Consider the following 22,566-nt stretch of genomic DNA (forward strand, 5'->3'; position numbering starts at 1 on the left):
ACTTAGAACTTGTCATCCAAGATCGACAGTGGCCCCTCAAGGCAAGAGACTACTCCAGATTGATAACGACTCCCCGTGTATGAAAGTTCTTGAACGTTTGTCCCGAGCCTTAGCTCGGGAATGCTCCCGTTTGCAGGATAAGATCACCGATGACGTCGGCCGGGCCCGATGGCTTGGATTTTAACCGTCCTCTTTAGCCGCTAAGCAAGAAACTCAACCCGGCCACAGCCTACCACCCGCATCACCAAAGCCGGAAAACATCTCATGACACAACTCGCCCAGGAAGCTGTTGAACGTATGTGGAGAGCCGAAATTTCGTGAAAGGCACACAATAGAAGTCTTGTGTGGAAACGTCCCTCAGCCAAGCAACGATTCCCGAAAGCCCCAGTTCAATGCCTGGTCCCCTTTGCTTTCACTGGTTCGGGATTCGAATCGGAAGACTAAAGTAACCCAGCTTTGCCGTGGGGCCCAATAGGAGTGCGAATTTAGCATGATGCCAAGTCAATGGTCAGAACAGTCGATTGAAGCAGCGGGCCTTGAATTGAGCCTGCGCTAGGCTAACTGCGAACTGCTAATACTGTAATAAGGACAAGATAGAGACTGAGGATATGTACAACAGTGCCTAACTTCCATCAACGACTTAGTAAAACACAATAGTCACAAGACACATTAGTCAATAAATCGCCATCACCTTCGTATTTGATCTAGATTGTTGTATCTGGCAAATGGCTGCAATCCCCCATTGTAGAATTGCGGGTGGACACACCAGCGTCCAAAATTAGCATCCACGATCTTACTGGTCTTGTCCGATCACGTCCGAGTCCCAGCCGAACGGCAGTGGCTTGCTCTCTACGCATGGGGGATCCTCCTCGGCATGGCTTAATGCTACGTTCCTATACATCCTGACCAATTGGGTGTATAGGGAGGCGGAAGAGAACGTAATTAAGCAGGCGCTAATAGGTTGTTACGCTGATCAACAAGTCAGCCACATACAACAGTACAATAACTGGTACCTCTTTTTGGACGGCGACGTTCGGAACAGGAGACTCCAGAACAGACAAGGAATGAGAAACATCCTCGAGGAAGGGAACGGCATTGCCTTGTATGCATTGTTGTCACTTAAACACAGGGTGCTGGTGGGCAATCAAGAGTCGTATAGTAACCTGACTATTACCAGGCTCTCGAATGAAACGCAAACTACGCAGGGCAGATTGTGGCCATTGAGTAACCAGCTCTTCAATTCAAAGCGTCCTGCGAGATTTCAGACTACATGCCACAACCGGGAAGAAAAAAAAGCTACTGCTAGGGGGGTATCAAATTCGAACGAACATAACGGAGCATCTAACCAACCCACCAATCAACCCTATCCCAATCCATTATAAGCCAATCCACATAGCTCCATCATCACTCCCCAGTTATATCCACACTCTCAATCCAAGCCCTGACTGCCTCACGAAGTGGGCTTTCCCTCTCCTTGGCTTTCTCACGTTCCTTGTCACCACCGACACCTCCTCCCATCTGTCGACCTCGCTCTCTTCCCAGTCCTTCATTCCCTTGTTGGCCCTGTTCAATGTCCTTTCCATGACCAAGCTGTTCTCCTGTTAACGTTCTAGTTACCTCCTCTTCTTCCTGCCTATGCTCTCTCTCGGCAATCACCTCATGAATGATATCCTCCAGCGCTGACAGTAAAACTGTCTTGCACTGGGATCTCGGAATTTCTTGTACAATAGATGGTGGCGGCGCCAGTCCTGTGGTGTGCAGTGGGGATCTAGATTGTGTCTGGGAAGGGGGACATGTCTCAGCGCCAGCCGTTGATGATGCGGTATTGTCCATACCAAAAAATGCGCGGTCGTCGCGACGCTTGCTGTTTGAACGAGACGAAGTGGCCGAGCTGAGTTTACTGTTTGTTGGTGTTGGCATGGCCGTCTCGGTAACAAGAAGATCCGTGGTACTGCTGCCGAAACCAGGATACCCTGTTGCGATGACCTTCTCGACTGCCTCTATGAGGGTCTCATCAAATGTAACAAGAGGCTCCTCGATAAATTCATCCTTCAGCTGGATATCTCCTTGTCGTGTTGGTGACGACCAGGATGATTGGTACTGGCGATCGATCCCAAAGCCAAGCCTGAGAAGGCGACGGTAACGGATGCGTGTAATGGTGAATGTAGTTGCATCTGCCACGATGGCGGATGCGACATCGACCCAAGTTTCAGTCGTGCCGTCCTCGGCTGTGGGTGTGCCTGGAGGGAGTTGCGGGGTTGGCTCAGCCTGCATCGACGCCTTGATATGATCAATAAGGCCATGTTGGGCGGGCACAGCCTGCAGTATGAAATCGGGATGGTAATGTTGTAGCCATCCAGCTACATTGATGGGAGCATCTCCGTCGGCGGAGAAGCGGCATGACTGTTCGAATGCATCAAGCCCCGTGCCGAAGCCTGAAGCGGACAGATATCCGCTGCTCGATGGTGAGCTCACCGCACTCTCAAAGGATGTGATGAAATCAGGTAGCGGGACATCAACGTCAATAACTCCATCGTCAAGATTGATCGATGTTTTCACTGGCGATTCGAACGCACTGGATGGATCCGGTATCCGTTGTGGGTTTGGCGCAAGGCACGGAGCTTCAGCAGGAGGATAAGTCTCCGAGGAATGTCCAGCAGAAGGAGTTATTGAGTTTTTCGGGCTCACAGGCTGAGTTCCAAAGGTATTGGCATTACCAGGCTGTCCAGCAGCGGGAGGTCCTGGAACCTGGGTGGCCTGAGCAGGCTTCGAAGACACAGCAGCTACGGATTCTCGGCGGTTGACAGATGCCGATGAACTGCCGGGTTGTCCCGCGGTGGGCTTGGCGGTCGACTCTTTTTTCCAAATCCCGCTGATGACGGTACTCCATCTCGACTTAGACCAGCGTTCACCACCAGCCGAGCTTTGGGAGCCCGGGCTTTCATCCCGAGTAAGCCGCTTTAGATCATCCGCAGCAACACTGTTGCTGCTCCCAGGTCTCCCCTGAGAGAAGATATCAGCTCGATATATACCGGAGAAGTGCGGGATGCTGGTTTCCGGTGTGATAGTGGTAGTGGTTGCTGCACCGGTTTTCCGGGGATCAGTCCCACGAATGGGTAGTTGAGTGGTACGAATTGATGCAGCATCCGAGGCCCGCCTCTCATGTCTCCCTTCCATGCTCAAATGAGCCAGTGGTAGAGGGATAGAGCCACCTGCACGTGCAGCGTGTGACTGCACGCTGAGGTTGCGCGAGTGAGATGGCATACGTGAGCCCGTCCGGCGATGGATCTTCCTGCGCAGAGAATCTTCCTTAAGAATAGGGACCACGAAAGACGGGGGCGACTGGGATAGCGCGCTTAAAGAAGCCGGGGTACTCGGACGGTGAGCTCTGGGCCCAGGGAGGAGCTGAGATGCAGGAAGGAATGCCGATAACAAGAAGATCAGCCGCCTTGCCGCAATTTTGTTGTCGCTAACGATTATGGTTCGCGCGGGAACCGAGGCATCTTCTTCCGCCTTCGTTCGCTGATGGAGATAATGCCGGCGACGATACGAAGGGGGACAGAGTGCCTGCATCCAATCGGTATGGGTTGCAAGAAAGGCTGTCAATAGATTAAAAAAGAAGAAGCCTTGCTCCTTTCCAGCAGCCCACCGAGCCACCCATCGAGCTTCCTCCCGCCATATCGGCCAACGATTCTGGCCCGTTGTCACCCGAGAGGCACGAATACCGGCGACGACTCTCGTCCTCGCAGCATCGACCTCTGCGCTGATCTGCTTGTTATCCAGAAGACAATTAGGAAGCAATGTGATATGCTTCGCGTTCGTCTTCGTGGTCTTGATAGCGGCCCCATCATCGCCACGACGGCTACTCCCAGCAGATCCTCTGGTTACCTGAGTTGATAAAGGAGAGACGGGATCCGGGAATGCACGGTCTGCTTGCCTGAGCATGGTAAACAAAGTGCTGGCAACGACGGTCTGTAAATGACTCAGCGTCCGCATGATGATGTCCCAGTGTTGGGTGATCGCGTCAATCTGATCGTCCGTTTCGCTCCCAAAGCTGGTATCGAACAAATCCTGCCCTCCTCCTCCTCCTTGACCGACAAAGGTCCAGCCTGAGCGTCGAGTGGAGCTTAAGGAAGACGGGAAGGAGTCCTGCTCGGCGTAGGAGCTGGAGCTTTTGAATCCATACCGTAATGCGTTTGCCGCCGGAGTAGCGTGAATGTTGGAAGGGGGGAGACTGATGATCAAGGCCACAGCGTACATCGGCGTCCGCTTCTGCCGAGGTTGGAATCTTTTGGGGTTGATGTGCTCTGCGGCTTTGGAATGATCGGGAATATTGTCGTCGGAGAAGGGGCTGATGTCTTCGTCTAAGGGCAGATTAACCGGGAACAATCTCGTAATGAGTACCTTCTTCCGATCGACACTACGCAAAGACATGTTCGAGGTGGGTGAAGTGAACATGTGCTGGTTTTCTGAGGTAAACGACTGTGAGAGCCGGCTAGTGCGCATTGTCGACCTGCCTATGGAGTTTCGACCATCACCAAAACCGCCATCAAGTTGCCGCACATCCGAAGGAACAACATGTACCTTAGTTGAGGTTCCCTTATAAGCCATGAGTTCTGAATTACCAAAGATGCAACTAGAAAAGGTAGCAAGTTCTTCTCGATACTCGCGCCAGGCACGCTGAGATTCGCTTTCGATGCACCCCTGGTTGCGGCTGTGAACTGATGGCCTTCGATCAAATGCTCCCTGACGATTCCTGGGACTGCCAGATTGAATCACCATAGGACGCTGCGGAAGACTGATGCTGGGTTTTCGTGGAGACAGAGGGCCTTTGCGTGGCTCCTGAACCACGTAAGAGCCGGCGGTTGCCGAAGGACGGTCGAGAGACGTCGGGGGAACCGGAGGAGGAGGTTGGCTGTCGTACAGTAGGGAAGCGGCAACTGAACTTAGGGCATCCTGCATGATGATGATGCGCACATCGGGTATGTCAAGCTCGATGTCTGCATTGTAGTCGAAGGCATTGCTGGTTGTGTGTGTGGACGCAGAAGAAATGCTGGACAAGGGGTACAGCTGGTTGGGCCGATGCTCAAACAGGTCTTGGGGATCGGGGAAGAGCAGGTGCCGCGTATGGATGTCTTCCTGTACCGACTCGAGCGGGAATGTCTTCTGCGAGGGGGGTTGGGCCAGAGGAGGTGTCCCGGCTCCGGCGCCGAGGTTGAAGAGTTTCCCCAACATCTTGTTGGGTGTCAAAAGGGTCGAGAACAAACAAGAGACTCTGGGAAGGAAAAGCGGCGGACTCCTGTGTATGGTGTACCTGTGGTCCACGGCGGTCTGGTCCCTTCAACAGCTCAGACGGTAGCCCTGCACTGAGCTGACATGGTGACTGGGAATCTTGGTTATATCGCCATTCGAGAATACCTGCCGAAAGAGACGCGCTGGTGAGGAGGGAGAGCGGTGGCCGGGACTCGACGAATGTGTGCAGGAGCATCGATCGCATGCCGACAGAGAAAGGCACGGCCGCGTCAACTCTCGAGTCCCGGGACTGAGCACCTCAGCATTCAGCACTGAGGGCGAACGGCTCGGGGAACGTGTGGGCTTTGGATCCTCTCAACGCTTGGTTGGTCCCCGGGCCAGGACCCCGTGTCTTCAACGCGCAGGGCACCCGATGTCTCGCGTCCTGCTCTTTCTCTGACTTTTGCTTGCTGATTGACCTGCCGAAGGAGATCGGCGCACAGACGAGCGTATGCCTATGTGGATGCCGTACAGAGCCCAAAGATTCTTCGAAGGATGGAGGGCAGGCAGGACACAGAAACCTGGAGCGCTCTTAGGCTCTTCCAGAGCGAAGACTCAATCAAGGCCAGACTACTGGCAGCAGCACCAGACGCGACGGTTCTGCCCTTGAATCCAGGTTGTCCGGAGCGACAGAGGCGTGCCGAGGGGGCTGCCAGCTGGAGCTAGCAGCCGGGTAAGTTATGTTTATACCTAGGTAGGTTGGTTGCAGGGCTACAACAGTGGTTGAAAGGCCAGGTCGAAACCCCCGCCGTCCTTCACGCAGGGCTCGGTAAGACTGGCTCACAGCGACTCAAGTGGCTTTGTCTGTCCCTCAGAGCGGTTAGTACAGATCCACCAGATCCATCAGGCCCATCAAAGTCCACCAGAGCGGGTTTTATCACCTGTGGAGAACATACCAAGATGGCCGGGCTTGGCCGAGCGTGGTTTGCGAACTGGCGGCGGCGGCGGCGGCGGCGGCAGGGAGTTGAACAAAATCAGCGGGGGATCCCAGGAGAAAGAAGAAGCGAACGGCAACGGGGAAACGGGACGAAAAGCAACTGGAGAGTCCAAACAGTCAGAACATATAGGTAGAAACATTGAGCACAAGTGTAGGTACGTATTGTATCAACCATCGAAATGCTGGGTAGGGAGGCAGGCCCGACGATCTCGGGGCAAGCAGTTAGCAAAATGAAAATGACATGTGCACTAGCCAGCGGGCAGTCTATCAGCGCGCCTCACGCGGCACAACATGCCCTCTCCATTCTCCCATCTAGATCAACCTGACACGACTAACGACGGTTCAAAATCGGATCTTGGGTTTCCCCAGGTTTGCGGGGTGCGGCGCAAGTACGTACTTGTACATCAACAGCCTTGGAACTGGGCTCGGGATGCAACACACGACATCCAACGGACATTGCTGGGGTAGGAAGACCAATTGATACCTTACTTAACCTTGGCTAAGTAGACAGGTAAGTATGCTCCATCCGCTAATCCGTATCTACGCCCTATCTCCAAACTCTAGGCTGCTGGCAGGCAACTTACCGTGACCTGTGACCCGGCGTGGCAGGCGTCCGTTGTCCGCCGCGTGCCGCATACCTGAGCAAGTCGTTCGTATTCTCCAACGCAGAGCACTCGACAAACGGTACAAGGAGGTGGTCAGAAAGGCGGTGACGGCAACTGCACGCTAACAGCACAGCCATCCAATCACCAATCGCCGGTCGGGTTTTTTGTCGAGCCTTTCAATGACTGATGACGATGATGAGGGCGGGATGGAAACTTGGAGCTCTGCTGCCGGCAGAGCCCAGCTGTGGATAGTAGGTACGTAAAGGTCGCGTCGGCCTCCACCTATGTCGAGGTTCAGCGCAATGCAGCAATGCAATGCAGTAATGCACTGCAGTCCAATCCAATGGATGCTTTCCAATGCGGCGACGTAGCGTCGATGGTCACAAGCGATGTTGGACTGGCAACTGCTCGCTGCTCTCGCTGGCCTCGCTGGTCGCACTTTTTGCAGCGAGCGAGCACCGGAGCCGGGATGGCAAGATGCGGGTCGGGCCCGCTCGAGGCGTCTCTCTCACAAATCGTCACGGGCAAATCGTCCCAGGTGGAGAAGCTTAGTGCCCCCCATGAGATTCGATTCGATAGGCATTGGACCAATGAACGCCAACGCTGCAGCTGAGTGGGGTCATTTACTGCACTCATATGGCGTACCTCTTTCATCTAGGGGTATCACATCACAGTGCTGGGGCCAGTTGGGCAGGGCTGCACCAAAGTCCAACCTCTCGGCAGCAACAGAACCGTCCAACACTTTCACACAACCATGAACGGCTGCACGACACGTGACACCTGCAAACATTTCCGATATGTATCACAGTACTAAAGTAGCTAGAGATCTCTCTATGTAAAGATTTTGCATGTCTCAATGGGATAGCACGCTTTGGCTGCGAATGATAATCAGGATGTAGTAATCCGTAAGGTAGTGATCAGCGTGATCTAGGTAACTTGTAATTCATCCTGATCCTCGCCATACACACAGGATGAGAAAGGGACAATGTAAAGGTGCGTATGGAACGAAAAAGAATAAGGTACGGATTGCTGCATGAGATACACATAGGGCGATATGTGGACACAGCTGTACACGTGTATGGGACAGCGTAAAAACGGTAGTGGGACGTATGATATCAAATCGTCTGTACGTAACTTACATAGCGTATTGAAGCAACACCACCTCCAAAGGGAAGGATGCCTTTCAATTGCTGTAAAGAAACGCCCAAGTCTCGCCACCAACAGAACTTCCTGGTATGTGTATAGAAATCTCACCAGGCTCTCTCCAGATGGAGAGTTCTTTACTCAGAAATCACGGAAACGGCAAGAAGGGCGCAGCATAGAGACATGTGCATACACAAGCGACTTGAGGTTACAGCAGTCAAGATCCAGCGTTCCCCTCTGACCAGTTTTCTCCATGCTGTGAGTCCCGTTCCCACAACTCCCCTATCAGTGTTTGACGGGGTGCCGTGCTACAAGTACACATACCCCTCGCCTTTCATTTGTGCGATGGGATGGCAGAGAAAGATCAAGACAAGGTTCGGAGAACTTACTTGCTTTTCAATAGCGTGGTTAATCGCATCTTCGAGTCCCAATGACCGTCTTCTGCTTTCTGACATCTCCTTACTAAGCTCATCTGGCTCTAGGTACTGGATACTTTCGCAGAAATGGACAAAGACGGGCTGTCCTGTGTTCCCTGCCCAAAACCTACAAGTCTACGAGAGGAGGCTGTTAGTCACTACTACGTAGTGACTGTGAGCTTAAGGAACATCTACGGCAACGCCCAGCTTTAGTTCTATAGGCTTGCCTACTGTACCTATTCTGCGATTACTCCTCTTTGCCCCTCGTACAAGTTCATCCAGGTACCTAAGCTACCTCACCAATGTAGGTAGCTTGAGTAATACGTACCCATGGACCATCCTTCTGGCCGCCAGTCCGGGCCTTGATTTTCTACTCTGCGTAGGTAGGTTTTCGTGCCTGAATGTCTGTCTGCCTGCCTTAAACTCTTCACTTAGAAGCATGGATCATTTTTGAGATTAATGGGGACTGGCTAGCGGATTATCTGTAAACTGGCCGATTAATAACGCACAGCATAAAATTGCTGCAGATGATGTAGATTCTATGGTGTCAGTAACCTAATTTTCCCCCAGCCAAGAACACTGGACTTCCACTGTTATGCATGTTTGTCTGCCTGTAAATTCATGCTTGCTTGCTCCTTGGCTTCTCAGCATTTGTATGAATATTGACGACTTAAACAGGACTTCTTTGTCCACAATCCACTCTGTGGTTGCTCCAAATAGGTTGAAGCAACCTGCAATCTGATATCCACATGGATTTAACAGTAAAGCAATGAGCGGATGAAGAGAGCACTCAGTCTATGTGCACAGCGGTGATGGAGCCGCCCGACACTTGCCGTGCTGTCGGCTCGCAGCGACTGCGACGTAGGTGTTCCCCATTTCGCTACATACACCATCATCTCGCCGTCGCTGTCTTCATCTCCATGATTGGGAAACTGTTTCGCGAACCAGGAGTATCTTTTACGTACAAAGTACATCGTCAAGCCGCATGGCCATGTTGCTACACAACAAAGCTGCTGCGTGAGGGCATTCCCCTGGCTCACCCCCACGCTCACCCAGCTATGTCATCTCACCGGGCCCGCGGATCCGGTTCAGGGCTGCTATTGGATTGGACGGGTGGCACTAAGCAAACATGAACAAGCCGAAAACAAGGCATCGTGGAGAAAATGCTTTATAATGTTACAAAGATCACCACAAAACTTGTGCACCATGGCTTGGAGGCTGTCGTAAAGCCTTGAATCCATATCGAACTGTATAGATTCCCACTCCGACTACATGCATAAGCACGGGTTATTTCACTTGAAATCCTCGGCTTTTGATTACAAAGAATCAGCCTGTGCAAACATGTCGCCACCTTTCAACACATCCGGGCTGTCAATTCTCCAGAGTCTGTCTGTTATATGTTGTGTCTATTGTGTAGCACAACACAAAGGATTTACTGACAACCTTCGTCATCTAACTTAGGTACACAATGTTACATTTGATTAGCATTTGGGTATCAGGCGATGTTGTCCATCGACGGCGAAATTATGTCTAGGTTTACATTGAAGGACAGAGAGAGTAAGCATGGTTCTACCGCAAGTCTATGTTATGATTATAAGTGATGTCACAACCTGGCTCATGGCCGAAGGCTAAGAGGTCATGCCACATGAGGATTGGTTGTGCAGGTCAAAAATCAGGCCTCGATGTCTACTGTCTGTCCTAGAGGACAGGGAGCGACTTTTAAGCTAGATAGGCTGTAAAAGAGACAACAAAGAAATTGATCGAGAAGTCAGAGATTAGAGGGCAAAAATCAATGTAGAATCACTTAAATTTCCGTTGAAGCACCATCGCTGGCGACCTCTCACTCCTTCGGCCTGTTGCAGCATGTCAGATGGTTGCACAAGCCTTTGCCACACACAATCTGGCATGTAGGAGGATTGTGACCAGCTATTTTGGTGCCACCACGGCTGTCTTCCTCAATAATAGCATCACCATCCGGAACAACCGTCGTGTCTGTGACGCTTGCTGGATCCGAGACCGTGATAGTGTCAAGACTTTGAATAAGCTCTGGCTGGAGTGTTGTGGAATGGATGCCATATGCATGAAGGCACTGGCTAATTGTCTTTGCCTGCTCCATGAAACTGGCAACATCTGGATTTGAGACGATGATGTGCGCCGAGGCTATGGCCTTTTTCTGGTCAAGTCTCCAGACATGAAGTTCATGGACTGAGTGGATGCCAGGGATCTGTTCAGTAGTTTTTTTAATTGAGTCAGTCATTTAGGTAATGATCAATATCCTTGCTTGCCAGCTTCGTCATAGTATGCTAATTTGTTATGAAAACATACCTTCTCGATGTCATGCCTAATATCGGTGAGATTGACTCCCTCAGGAGCACTCTGCAAGAGGATTGTGCCACTCTGTTTTACAAGGGGATACGCTGAGAAGAGGATCATCAAGGAAATTACCAGTCCAATAGCTGGATCAGCGTAATATCTGTCAGAAGAGGGTGATAGCCAGATGACAAGGGCAGCGACAATGACACCCAGGTTGTTCAGCGCGTCTCCAACGACATGAAGTAACGCACCCAGCATACCTAGATCTCGGCCAGGGCGTTTGATAGCGAGACCAACGTGTCGATGCTGGTGGTGTAGATCATCCGTCTGCTTGCAATATGTCAGAACCACCACCAGTGTTGATGATACTAGGTGGAAACTTACCACCGAAGCTGGAGACTCAGTGTTATCTCCAGCCTCAAGCCCCTGTTCTGTATCTTTAGAAGAGTGATGGTGATGGTGCTCTGGAAGAACGTTTCTTGTGAGCTTTGAATGTTGAGTAATGACAGCAATTCCTAGCTTACCGTGCAAAAATGCGGCAGTGATAACATTCAAGCCAAAACCAACACACCCCAAGATGAACACCAGCTTTGGCTCTTCAACATGCTCGATCGAGACAAGGCGCTCGATGGATTGGAGAAGGATGCTGATTCCCAAAGCAAGCAGGAAGGAGCCATTGAAGAAGGCCCCAAGAAGACGAGCGCGTTGCCAGCCAAAGGATAAATCCTGACGGAATTCTGTACGACTCGAGATCTGAAAGAGGAGTCAGAGAGAACGTCGAAATCATAATTCCAGCAATAAGGATCAGCAACGTACGATGATAGAGGTGAGGGTCACACCAAAGCCGACGAAGTCATTTAACTAGCTGCAGGTAAGTCGATTGCATAACCCATCCTTGGAAGTAATTGTTATTTGCTTGACTCACGTAGTGGAAGGCGTCGGCCATAAGAGCCAAACTCCTTGTTTTGAATGCCACTATCAGATGCTGTGAGCGACTAATCATGGATATGCCAACACCACTGGTTTAACAAACCTCCTAACTCACAGACAAAAAAGGAGAAAGTGATGACAATTGCCAGCGACACCTTCTGCTTATCAGTGAGTTTGAATGCCATGATGATCTGGAGAGGAAGGTTCTGTATATCGATTTTCCTTGTTGAGACAGTGTTATTGCTTGGATTGTAAGTTTGCAAGGCCCAAGAGGTGGTGGGAGATTTGAAGTCGCAATATTAGAAGCACCCATGAGATGTCGGATCTGAGTCTACCAAACTGTTCAGATGCTCCAGACCTGTTGATTTTGTTGCCCCTGCAATGATGGTGGACTTGCGGAAAATCGACACTGCAGCCAATGTAGCTGCTATGAAACAGAACACACAGCTTGGTTATGCACAGGTAACTCGAGAAAGTTGTTGATCAGAGTGATAGATTTCCTCCTCAGCCAGCCTGAATTCAGTTGAACTCTAGCGTAAACTTGAGGATCGTGTGTGCATGACCTCTTAAGCATGTAGTGAGAAGGATTTTATCAGGGGATTGGTGAATGCAACGTAGAAAAAAGTACAGGAAGCCACCGCATCCAAAGAACTGGGCTATTGTAGTGTATTCAATCCGGGCTTTAGGAGGGGTACACGTACGTGCATGATATGAAGCTGTTAGGAAGCAAATTGTGCAGAAAGGAGAGCACATATAGGTATCTGTGTACTGTGCATCCCGAATGGCAAGCAGCAGAAACATGGGAAGGCTGGCTTTTTCAGGATTTATCATTGACAGACATCAATCGCATCGGAGGACCTAAAGAACAAGTGTCTAAAGTCGGACAGAGAACGGGTGAAGGCAAACCAACTGACTTCGCTCTTGATTGGGGTCTAGAGCACTTGCTGGACATGGAATGGATGGACAGATGCTCGGCTCTACTATTTCAATAAGGCAGGTCCTGGGATTGTGCCATGCCTGTTGGAGTGCCAGGTTAAGCAAATTAACATTCTGAACACAGGGGAAACATCATAATCATCACTATCACCTTGTGTATCTAGGACTCAGGTCTTCAAGCATGTGCTGGCGAGTCGCACACCCACACCCGCATCAAGGCTCAAGGATGCCAGAGATTCAGGGGCATGATCAAGGCTATGTAACAATGTTAAATTAGTGTGGTGTATTTGGTCTATCTAGGCTTTGTGAGACCAGAATCAAACCTGAGCCAGACAACACCAAGTAGCCTGGTGGTTTGAATGCCTGACAACAATTGCAACCACCAAGCTGTAATTTTTTTTTGGGAAAGGATATTCCCTCCCCTTATTTCTGGAATTAATGGCCCGTGCACACTGGGGTGACAGGCCAGAGATGGAAGGCGGTGGGCAGACCCCACGGATTCTGCCGGCTGCTACCAACCTCATCCATAAACGTCTGGACAATCCAGCTGTTTGAACTTCATGGACTTGTACCACCAGATCCAGTGTGCAAGCCACCGACGTTCATTTGTTGGAGTTTGCATCAACACTATTTATTCACGCCATGACGGCCAGGAAACAACAGACAAATTTTAACTGGGCCTGGCACTGAGGACCAGTCTACATGTCCGCCACACGCAATGCCCCTTCTGCCGCGCTGGCACCAGCGAGAGGCCCCAATGTTCCCAGCAATGTCCATTCTGCAGTCCGCCAATATTGTGCCACCGATTGCCACTTCTCGGACTCTCCTAGTGATGCGTTATCTAGCAGCTCCATGTTCTTTGAGCCGCGCTCACCCCATTCCCGTCAACCTGAGCGACGATGGACGGTGACTATCAACGATTCATTTATTCATGACGATGTGCTTTTGAACCTTGATCTCATCGGGCCTGATGTCAAACCTGGAAGTGTTGTGGCGCTTGATTTGGTCAAGGCTGATTCCGAAAAGCCGCCACCAATCTCGTCGTATGGGAGACAGCCAGTCCTGGATCGCAAGGAGGGAACTTCTGGTCCTGCCTCAGAGAGGCGCTACATATGTGTTGTCAAGGATATGCCCAGGGAGATGAAGGCTCGCTTCCCTATGGTTGAGGTATATGTGGCGAAGCATATTGCCGACGCCTTTGGAATGAAAAAGGGCACCCAGGTGACCATCTCACCCGTATGTTGAATCATTCACCTTGGCTCTCTGGAAGTGAAGTCAGCTTCAACTGACAACAAATTGTCTGTAACAGATAGATGAAAGCAATCCTGCTGTGGAGGCATCCCATGTCGAGCTGTGCTTCAAAGATCAATACCTCTCGCGGGCTGATATGTGGCGCATGACGGTAGGAGAGCTGGCAAGAAGGACAGTTTACAAGGGACAGATGATTTTATTCATGGGCACCGTAAAGGCCCAGGTCACTTCTGTCTACGTTGATGGCCGCAAAGTCCAGTCAGCATTCTTCGGACGTAACACAAAGCCCATCTTCCGAAGCGAATCCGCCCGTTATGTGCTCTTCATCCAAATGGCCCGTGAAATGTGGGATTTTGACCCTGATGGCTCGGGCGAGATCATGTTCAACAAGGTTGTTAATGGCTTCTTGCCGGCATTATTTAAGAAATGGGCCACATTGAGGGTGAAACATCTTGTCACCATCGTCCTCTTTGCCCGCGTCGAGTATGACATGGGTATATCCACTGAGTTGGCAGGCACATCTGTTTATGATGACTATTTCACCGGGTTCCAAACTTCAGGAGATCGTCGTCCATACAAGGATTTTTACCGTGTTGTGGTCAGCGAGATGAGCAGCGGCGAATGGACCAAAATTCTCTATCAGCTCAAGCGTGAATTCAACCACTTCCGCAAAGACATCAGCACATATCACCAGCAAGCGATGAGGGAGTTTGCAGGTGCAGACATGTCCAACGAAAGAGATGCCATGCTAAACAAAATCAAGGCAGAAGCTTCGAGGGCCATCCATGGCAATTTCTTAGAAGCCATCAACATGGCGTTGTCTTTATATTCCCACGACTACATTGACAGAGACTTGACAAGAACTGGGCTGTCTGTGGTCATCATCAGTCCCAGCCCTGGCGTTTTCGAAGTTGAGTACGACACATTGCGCCGCACCACCGAGGCATTGGTTGGGAGCGGGATTGCTATTGATCTGATATGCATACCAAAAATACCTCTACATTCAGTTCCGCTGTTTCGATATCGCAATCCCCAATACGACAATGTTCAGAGGAAAGCAAAGTTAGAGCCAAGTTATGGAAGCACTCCAAAACAGTCATCCTTGGTGGTTGGGAGCTACAGCAGTATCGCCAGCTCTTACTCACCAAGCAAAAAAACCGACACCTCCCGACACGGCGACAGCTCTAGCTCTTCCTGGTCACAAGATGAATGGTGGTGTGCGATCCCTCAGTGGCTTCACGTGTCCTATTGGACTGGTGCTTCCGAGGAGGAATTGTCATACCATGGGATAGCATTGTCCGTCTCAGATGCTACTCGTACGCAGTCCGGAGACGACTTCCCAATACGATGTCGGATGTACGACTTGCAGATGAGAAGCGTGATGGAAACCAATGAGATCGAAACGAAACCTCTTTATCTAGACTCTTGCTTTCCTCTCAAGGCTGTTTTGGAGAACCGTGTTGGGAGCTATCGTTTAGACAGCGAGGGAAACGTCGTTGTCAAGAATTTACGGGTTCCAGATAGCCTATTCGACCCTGTCCATGGCTTTCAGAAGTTTGCTCCTGATAAGCATGGAAAGCACTCGGAGAGGTCGTTGTGGAGGCAGTTACAAGAGTACGATGATTGCAAAGCACGATTGCCTCCTCGACAAATCGGCGCTGGCCATTCCAGGCATGGAAGAGACCTAGAGGCTATGCCGAGCAGGCAACACGCAGAGGATTCCACTTCTGTAAGCATATTGGGGACGTCGTATACAGAGCGGCGACCGTCAACTGCGACCCAACAGCATCAGGTGTTTTCCGAGGGTATTACTTGTTACTCCAGTGCGGAGAAAGCCGAAGTCGTGCAGTCCCACCGCAAGAGCATCAGTGGCCGATCTATGAGACAGGAACCGAGAGAGACGTCTTCCTCGTCTTCTCTCGCAAAGACACCGAAACTGATGCGCATCAGCCTTGGCAACCGTGGGTTTGGAATTGCAGCTCCCAAGGTAGCAACCGCCGAAGTGAGCATTGAGACTGTCGGTGCTTCCAAGACTTTGACATCATCTCGAAGCAACCAAGACCTCCGGATGATCCCGCAACGGATAGGACAGCGGCAATCGTCGTCCCGTAGGTCGTCCATAGTCGGAACGCCTACAAGCACATTCTCTCATGGCAGCCTCGGGTCATTTTCGTTGGCCCAGGGCCAGCAGCCCGCGCCAGATACGCCGTCGAAGCCAATAGTCATCAGAAAAAACCAGCAAGCTAGTGAACCGGCAGCTGCCATGTTATCTGGTTCGATTCTTGCGACGACTCTTCGACCGGAGCCAGGTGGCCGAGACCGCGACCTGTACTATTCGAACGCAACAAGGGCCGAAGATGCCAAAAAACTCTACAATTCCAAACTCCTTGCTGGAGCCGTGCCGGTGCCATCGAATCTGTCACCAAAAACCGCATTATCGCCGTGGCTGACCTTGCTAAACCCTTCTAATCCGAACCCTAATGACTTGGAGATCCCCCAGCTCTACAGCCGCTGGCAGCACGTCTTCCCTCGTCCTCAGGAAATGAGGATCATGAAATGGAAGACTCTGTGCACTCCAGCTGCCGTGCCCCTTACTTCAGAGTATTTTCCGTCCAAAAAACAATTCGAGACTGAGTATGAACGGAAGCCTTACATTGTCTCTCAAGCTTTCGATGATGATATGCTAGAAGAGCCCAGATCTCGTGATGAGCTGCTGCGTGAGATGGTCAGTCTACGCTTCACACAAGGTTTTCAGATCGTTGTTGGCCCTGCCGTCGCCAAAGCACTAGGCCAGAAACAGGTCAAGATCGCCGATATCTTCTCTCAAGACCAGATGATGGAAGATGGTACCAGCATTTTCATGTCCGTTGGCAATATTATCCATCAGTTATCCTGTGTCAACGGCACTGAGGTCGAAGTCAACATTTTTATTCGAAAGACTCTCCATAATGCACAAGACCCTGATGAGATCCCCAAGTACAGACCGGCTATAAGGACATTGTTGGACGCCGGATACCAGACAAGCGAGCTCCCGCTTGTGTCTCGCAGACCACGTCCAAACTGGAACTACATCGACGCCTTTGTTGCTGGGCATAACGAAGAACTTAGGGATTACCTCAATTTCTGGCGCGCCAGATTTGTTTTGATTCCTATGACCGGTCGGCGCTCGTCGATCCCTGGGGTGCGGGCTGGCGACAATGAGGAAGAAATCCGCATCGAAGGAATTAGGAAACTGGCGCAAATATGGCAGAAATATCGATACATTCCCCCCAATGAGCGTCGTCTTCAGAGTTCAACAACTCGCGAAAAGAAGAAAGAGATGAGCCCTCTTGATATTGTCTACAAGACAGAAGACCCATCGGTTGTCATCGCAGCAGAGCTGGAGACGCTTCCTCTCTTGGAGGGCCAAGAAGGCCAACGGGAAAGGCTGGTGAGGAGTCGAGAATTATTCTCGAAGAAGAATTTTAGTCTGGCAGCGCTTGCTGAGGCTATCCAACAACCTGTTGAAAACGGAGGCGTGCGGATGCAGAACCGCAGGTGGCACTGGCGACTGCATTACAACTGCTTTATTGGATCGGATATGACAACATGGCTTCTGGAAAACTTTGAGGATTTGGAAGATCGTGAAGAGGCCGAAGCTCTGGGCAATCGTCTCATGGTGGATGAAAAAGGGAATGGCCTCTTCGTCCATGTGGAACGGCGACATCCATTCAGAGATGGGCAATATTTCTATCAGATTACGAGCGAGTATGCGAAGACTCATGCTCAGAGTTGGTTTAACACCAAGAAAAGCCAGGGATCGGTGCCGTCCACGCCAATGGGTGACCATATCCCACGAGATTCTCGAGCCAATTATTCTCGACCAACGTCAATACATGAAGAAAAGTTATCTTCATCTGGTTCGACAACACCGACAGCACCATCCACAGCGATGGGGAAAAAGCCGAAGGTGACACTAAGCAAGGTCATCAAGTATGACGTGGATCACAGAAAGCGTTCCTATCGGCCTGAGATCATCGAGCTGCACTATGACAGGCTGCACAACCCGGATAACTGCTATCACATTCGAGTTGACTGGATCAATGTTACTGCCAAACTTGTCGAGGATGCTATTGAGCACTGGGCACGTGAAGCAGCTCAATATGGATTAAAGCTGGTAGAAGTACCGATTGCTGAGGCATGTGCAGTCAGCGACACAAACCCATTCCGAAGACCATACATCATCAAGCTTGCAGTTCCTCCTCCGGACCAATCCCCGCTAACCTACTATGATCCGACGTCATTCACTCCACAAGCGCAGCCTGGGCGTCATTTCTACCAAAAGGCTATCTTGCGCAAGTTTGATTTTGTTTTGGACATGGAAGCGGCTTCCAATTTCCCCAGCAACGTCGAGGTCACCTATTCGTGGGGGAAACCTGACTTCAAGTATACGCAATATATCCATCGCTCTGGATCTGTCTTAGCAGAAATCACAGATGAAGGAGACTTGTTACTTCTGGCAAACAGGCTGTATAGCAACCGAGCAGCTGCGGCACGCGAACGAGAACTTCAGCGCGAACAGCGCGGTGAGACTGGGCTCAGTGGCGGAGGGGGGCTCGGTACTCCGGGTCCGAGTGCGATGCGTGTTGTCACACCTGGCTCGTTCACACCATTCAGCATGTTAAATTCACCGGCAGCATTCCATGAGTCATCAACTCCTGCTTCCTCACCGCTCTTGAAACCATCCAGTGGCCGTCTATCTCCTGTCTCACGGGCTGGTGGGCCGGTAAGCACACAGGTTGGCAAAACAGTTATGTCTACTTCAACAACAGCTGCTACAGCCCCTGGTTATAGCCATTATCCCGGCACCTCGTGGACGACCTGGACCACACAAGAACCGGAGTGGATCAAAGACGAACTTGAGGCATTCTGCCGCGACGCGCAGGCGCTGGAGGAGTTCTACAGGGAGCTCAGCACTGCCGTACCGCCAACGGCAGTACCAAATGCCACCGAAGAAGAAATGACGCCACCTTCATTCAACCAATCTGGCAGCGTCGTGTCGACAGTGCCAGAGGGCAGCATCCCGGCCTTGGGATTGCCACCGTCAGTGCTGAGTTCTTCGACAGGACTGGCTGCTGGTGCTGGTGCTGGTGCTGTATCTGCTGGGGTGACTTTGCCTTCGTCTGTCGGAGGGCAGCAGAACACCGGTGCTAGTGTTACTTCGGCAACCTCTGCTGGGAACATAGTTCTGCCAAGCTCCAGGGCAGGGAGCCCCAACCCCGCGCTGATGTCAGCTTCAAACTTTTTGAGAAGAGGAAGTGTACAGTACGAGACCCTCCTTGGAGGCTTGAGGGGGATCACAGGAGGTAACAATGGCGGGGAGAGAAGAGAGGATAGGTGAGCAAAGGTACAGACTCTATAATGCTAGGATCTCTGAATACAGTCTTCAAATCTCGCTGAGCTGGATCTTGTTCAATCGACAACTCATCATTCCATTTTCCTTTCGAATAACAATGCCACGACTTGGACATTGGTGTTCGAAGCCCCCGTCTAGTCGACCGCCCAGTCTCCTTGGTTCTATAGATCTTGGGTTGTGCTGTGGCGTAAACAAGCATTTCTCTTGGCGAGAGCTTACTGTGTAGCCCAAGCCCCGGGGCAGTAGCGGGTCCCTGGCTTGAGTGGCTTGGCGGGAGTGTCTTGGCGGGAACTGATGACGACACGACTGGACTCGCTTGCATTCAGTGAGGTGTTCCAATTTGAGCAGTGACAGGAGCTGCTGGTCGACGGTTATGATGTGGGATAGGCCAGGCCAGCTAACGCCCACGCTACCTACCTACCTAGCTAGCGCATGACCCATAATCTCTGCGGTGTGAAAGTGAGGGAGCCAAAGTGGGCAAAGCTGGGTGGCACCAGGACCTGTAAAGCTTATTTCAAACGGAAAACACCTCCATACTAGCTAGGCACGTTATTAATTTGCGGCAAGCGCCCTCCTGGGGGCCCGTGTCCCGCTGTCCACTCTCGATGGATATTCCACATGCTGTTTTGCTTGTTTTCAACTTTGCGCCAGCTGTAGGTCGCATGTGGCTTGAGCTGCATGACGATGGCCTTTTGACCTTCGAATTGCCCATCCAGAGCTTCGACTGTAAGTGACGACTCCCGAGACCGCGAACTTTCATCGCGATCTGCAAGTCCATGACCGATGACAACACACTTCCGGCTGCGATGTTCCTGTGCTTAAGCAGTGCCAATATTGTAGGACAGCCACACAGTGACACGTCACTCTACATCAACAAAGTCATTGAGTTCTTTCTTTCTCGAGGGGATGGAAACTAGTGCTTGAAGCCAGCAGCAACCATATAGTTCAGCTTCTTGGTGGCCCAAGAAGTGCAAACAAGTGACGCATCCCGACAAGCTCGTGAATTGGGATAAAGACGCTTTTGATCATCGGGAGGACCCAGTTGAGCTTATCACGGCTACGGACGTGATCGGTGGTCAGGTACAGCTTCTTTCTGAGACATACCAACCCCATTATATGTAGTATTCTGTTTATAAAAGTCACGACTTCTAGGACCACCAAACTCGACAACCTGCCGTTATCACCAACTCGCTCTTAACAGATTGCCATCGACAAATCCAACAGCCTAACAATAGCCACTTAGATCCATGAAACATGGCTACATGTAAGGGCCCCGGGCTTCTTGATTCTTAACTTTCTGCTCAAAGTACTGTCTATCACGGTGCGAGCTGGGCATCGTGTTATCCTGTCACAGAGGTCTCACAAGATATATCTCTTGCCAATTCCTAACTGATGTCATTAGACAATGCCTATGAAAACAGGAAGGTTGCGTTCAAGGAAGCCCGAAGCACCTCATGTCTGAATCTCTTCCCTATCACTCGGAGCAAGAGCGAACCTCCTCGGACACAATGGCAAGCTGGCAACGAGCTTGAGAAGCAGCCTGTCATTTTGGATGGACCAAGCGCCTCACGCCCCTCAGATGCGTCTAGCGCCAAGGAGCAAGACGCGGTCGTCGAAGACAGCCGACCTGACACTGGAATTGCCTCAACCTCACATCTCCAGCCAAACGAGAGCCAAGACTCAGCCACTGCCTCGGCAACAGAATTCCAGGGCACGCTACGTCAGCGAAACTCTGCTCTCGAACACTCGCAGGAGACTGGCGCAGCAGGAGAAGGCCGGCAAGGGAACCCTGAAGAAGAGAAGAAGACGAAGACTTTGTTCAAGCACATCGAACCCAAAGAGCCGTTCACTGTACGCAACCAGCTGCAACGGACTTTCTTGAATTCCTGGCTCAATATCCTCCTACTTGCCGCTCCTGTGGGCATTGCGATCAACTATGTCCATTCGGTGAGCCGAATTGCTGTTTTTGTTGTCAACTTCATCGCGATTATTCCCCTTGCTGCCATGCTTGGCTTCGCCACAGAAGAGATCGCTCTGCGGACAGGTGAGACGTTGGGAGGATTGTTAAATGCCACCTTCGGGTAAGTTTTTTCCGCCACAGGGACCAAAACTCTGCAGATCATTGACGAGCTGGTGAAGCAACGCTGTTGAGCTGATTGTTGCCATCATTGCCTTGGCTCATGATGAAGTCATCATTGTCCAGACTTCACTTATCGGCAGCATCCTCTCCAACCTTTTGCTTGTGTTGGGGCTGTGCTTTTTCTTTGGGGGCATCCGGCGCCAGGAGCAATACTTTAACACCACAGTCGCCCAAACAGCCGCAAGTTTGCTTGCTCTAGCCGTTGCGTCGGTCATTGTCCCAACGGTCTTCGACATTGCCAGCGATACCCCGCAATCCGACATTGCTAAACTCTCTCGCGGCACGTCCGTCATTTTACTCATTGTCTATGGCGGGTATCTTTTCTTCCAGCTCAAGACACACTCCAAAGTCTTCGCCGAAGAAAGCCAAAAGGTCGAGGCCAAACCATTCAAACGCAATCTTCTTGGAAGTAACGATAGTGCCAACGGCCCTGAATCTGCAATTGCCCGGGGTCTGATGAGCCCTGCTGGCATGATCATGGTCGGTCACGGGGGCCAGCCATCTGAAGCCGAACGTCTGCGCCGCCTGCTTGCCAACCCTCCACGGAAAAACCTCCGAGACTGTGCTGAGGGTGTCGCGGCAGCCCAACCAAGCCGAACAGAATTTGGTGCTGTTGACGAAAATGACAGTGAAGAGCCTCAGCTTCAGTTTGGTGTCGCTGTGGCCACTCTTACCGTCTCGACTGTCGTAATTGCATTATGTGCCGAGTACATGGTGGACAGCATCAGTTCCGTGACATCTGGCGGCCGCGTGAGCGCCGAATTTGTCGGTCTGATTTTGTTGCCCATTGTGGGCAACGCGGCCGAGCATGCAACAGCCGTTACGGTGGCCATGAAAGACAAGATGGACCTGGCCATCGGTGTTGCAGTCGGGTCCAGCATGCAGGTCGCTCTCTTCATCATCCCATTGCTTGTTATTATCGGTTGGGGGATGGGAGTTGATGCGATGGCGCTGAACTTTGACCCATTCCAGGTTGCTGTCATGTTCGTGTCGGTACTATTGGTAAACTACCTGATCGCTGATGGCAAGAGTCACTGGCTTGAGGGCATGTTGCTGATTTGTCTGTATGCTATTATTGCTGTCTGCTCATGGTGTAAGTCAACCACATCCCTGTTCTTTCTGCCTTTGTTGATGAGCTTTCGCTGACCGACTTCCGAAGGGTATCCTGCACATGACTCTCTGGGGCCGCACAGTGGCTAGGTTGGATG

General features: G+C 51.2%; 3 protein-coding genes across 3 annotated transcripts; 1 reads left to right on the top strand and 2 right to left on the bottom strand.

Annotated features, from left to right (window-relative positions):
- Positions 1 to 1,404: 1,404 nt before the first annotated feature.
- CTHT_0033520 (uncharacterized protein) lies at positions 1,405 to 5,235 on the bottom strand (the record flags this gene model as incomplete). The annotated part of the gene is made up of 1 exon (XM_006693727.1): positions 1,405 to 5,235. The coding sequence occupies one exon, from the start codon at positions 5,233 to 5,235 to the stop codon at positions 1,405 to 1,407; it is 3,831 nt and encodes a 1,276-aa protein (XP_006693790.1).
- Positions 5,236 to 10,233: 4,998 nt separating this feature from the next.
- On the bottom strand, positions 10,234 to 11,821 carry CTHT_0033530 (putative zinc/cadmium resistance protein; the record flags this gene model as incomplete). Its single annotated transcript, XM_006693728.1, has 8 exons — positions 10,234 to 10,617; positions 10,719 to 10,769; positions 10,839 to 11,033; positions 11,091 to 11,170; positions 11,231 to 11,459; positions 11,523 to 11,567; positions 11,632 to 11,681; positions 11,752 to 11,821. The coding sequence occupies 8 exons, from the start codon at positions 11,819 to 11,821 to the stop codon at positions 10,234 to 10,236; spliced, it is 1,104 nt and encodes a 367-aa protein (XP_006693791.1).
- Positions 11,822 to 13,274: 1,453 nt separating this feature from the next.
- Positions 13,275 to 22,558, top strand: CTHT_0033540 (putative vacuolar membrane-associated protein; the record flags this gene model as incomplete). Its single annotated transcript, XM_006693729.1, has 8 exons — positions 13,275 to 13,808; positions 13,882 to 14,738; positions 15,148 to 15,179; positions 15,245 to 19,168; positions 19,870 to 19,944; positions 20,621 to 21,299; positions 21,358 to 22,451; positions 22,518 to 22,558. 8 exons carry the CDS (start codon positions 13,275 to 13,277, stop codon positions 22,556 to 22,558), a joined length of 7,236 nt encoding a protein of 2,411 aa, XP_006693792.1.
- Positions 22,559 to 22,566: the final 8 nt, after the last annotated feature.

Source organism: Thermochaetoides thermophila, assembly GCF_000221225.1.
Source record: "Thermochaetoides thermophila DSM 1495 unplaced genomic scaffold scf7180000011816, whole genome shotgun sequence".
Classification (NCBI taxonomy): Eukaryota; Fungi; Ascomycota; class Sordariomycetes; order Sordariales; family Chaetomiaceae; genus Thermochaetoides; species Thermochaetoides thermophila.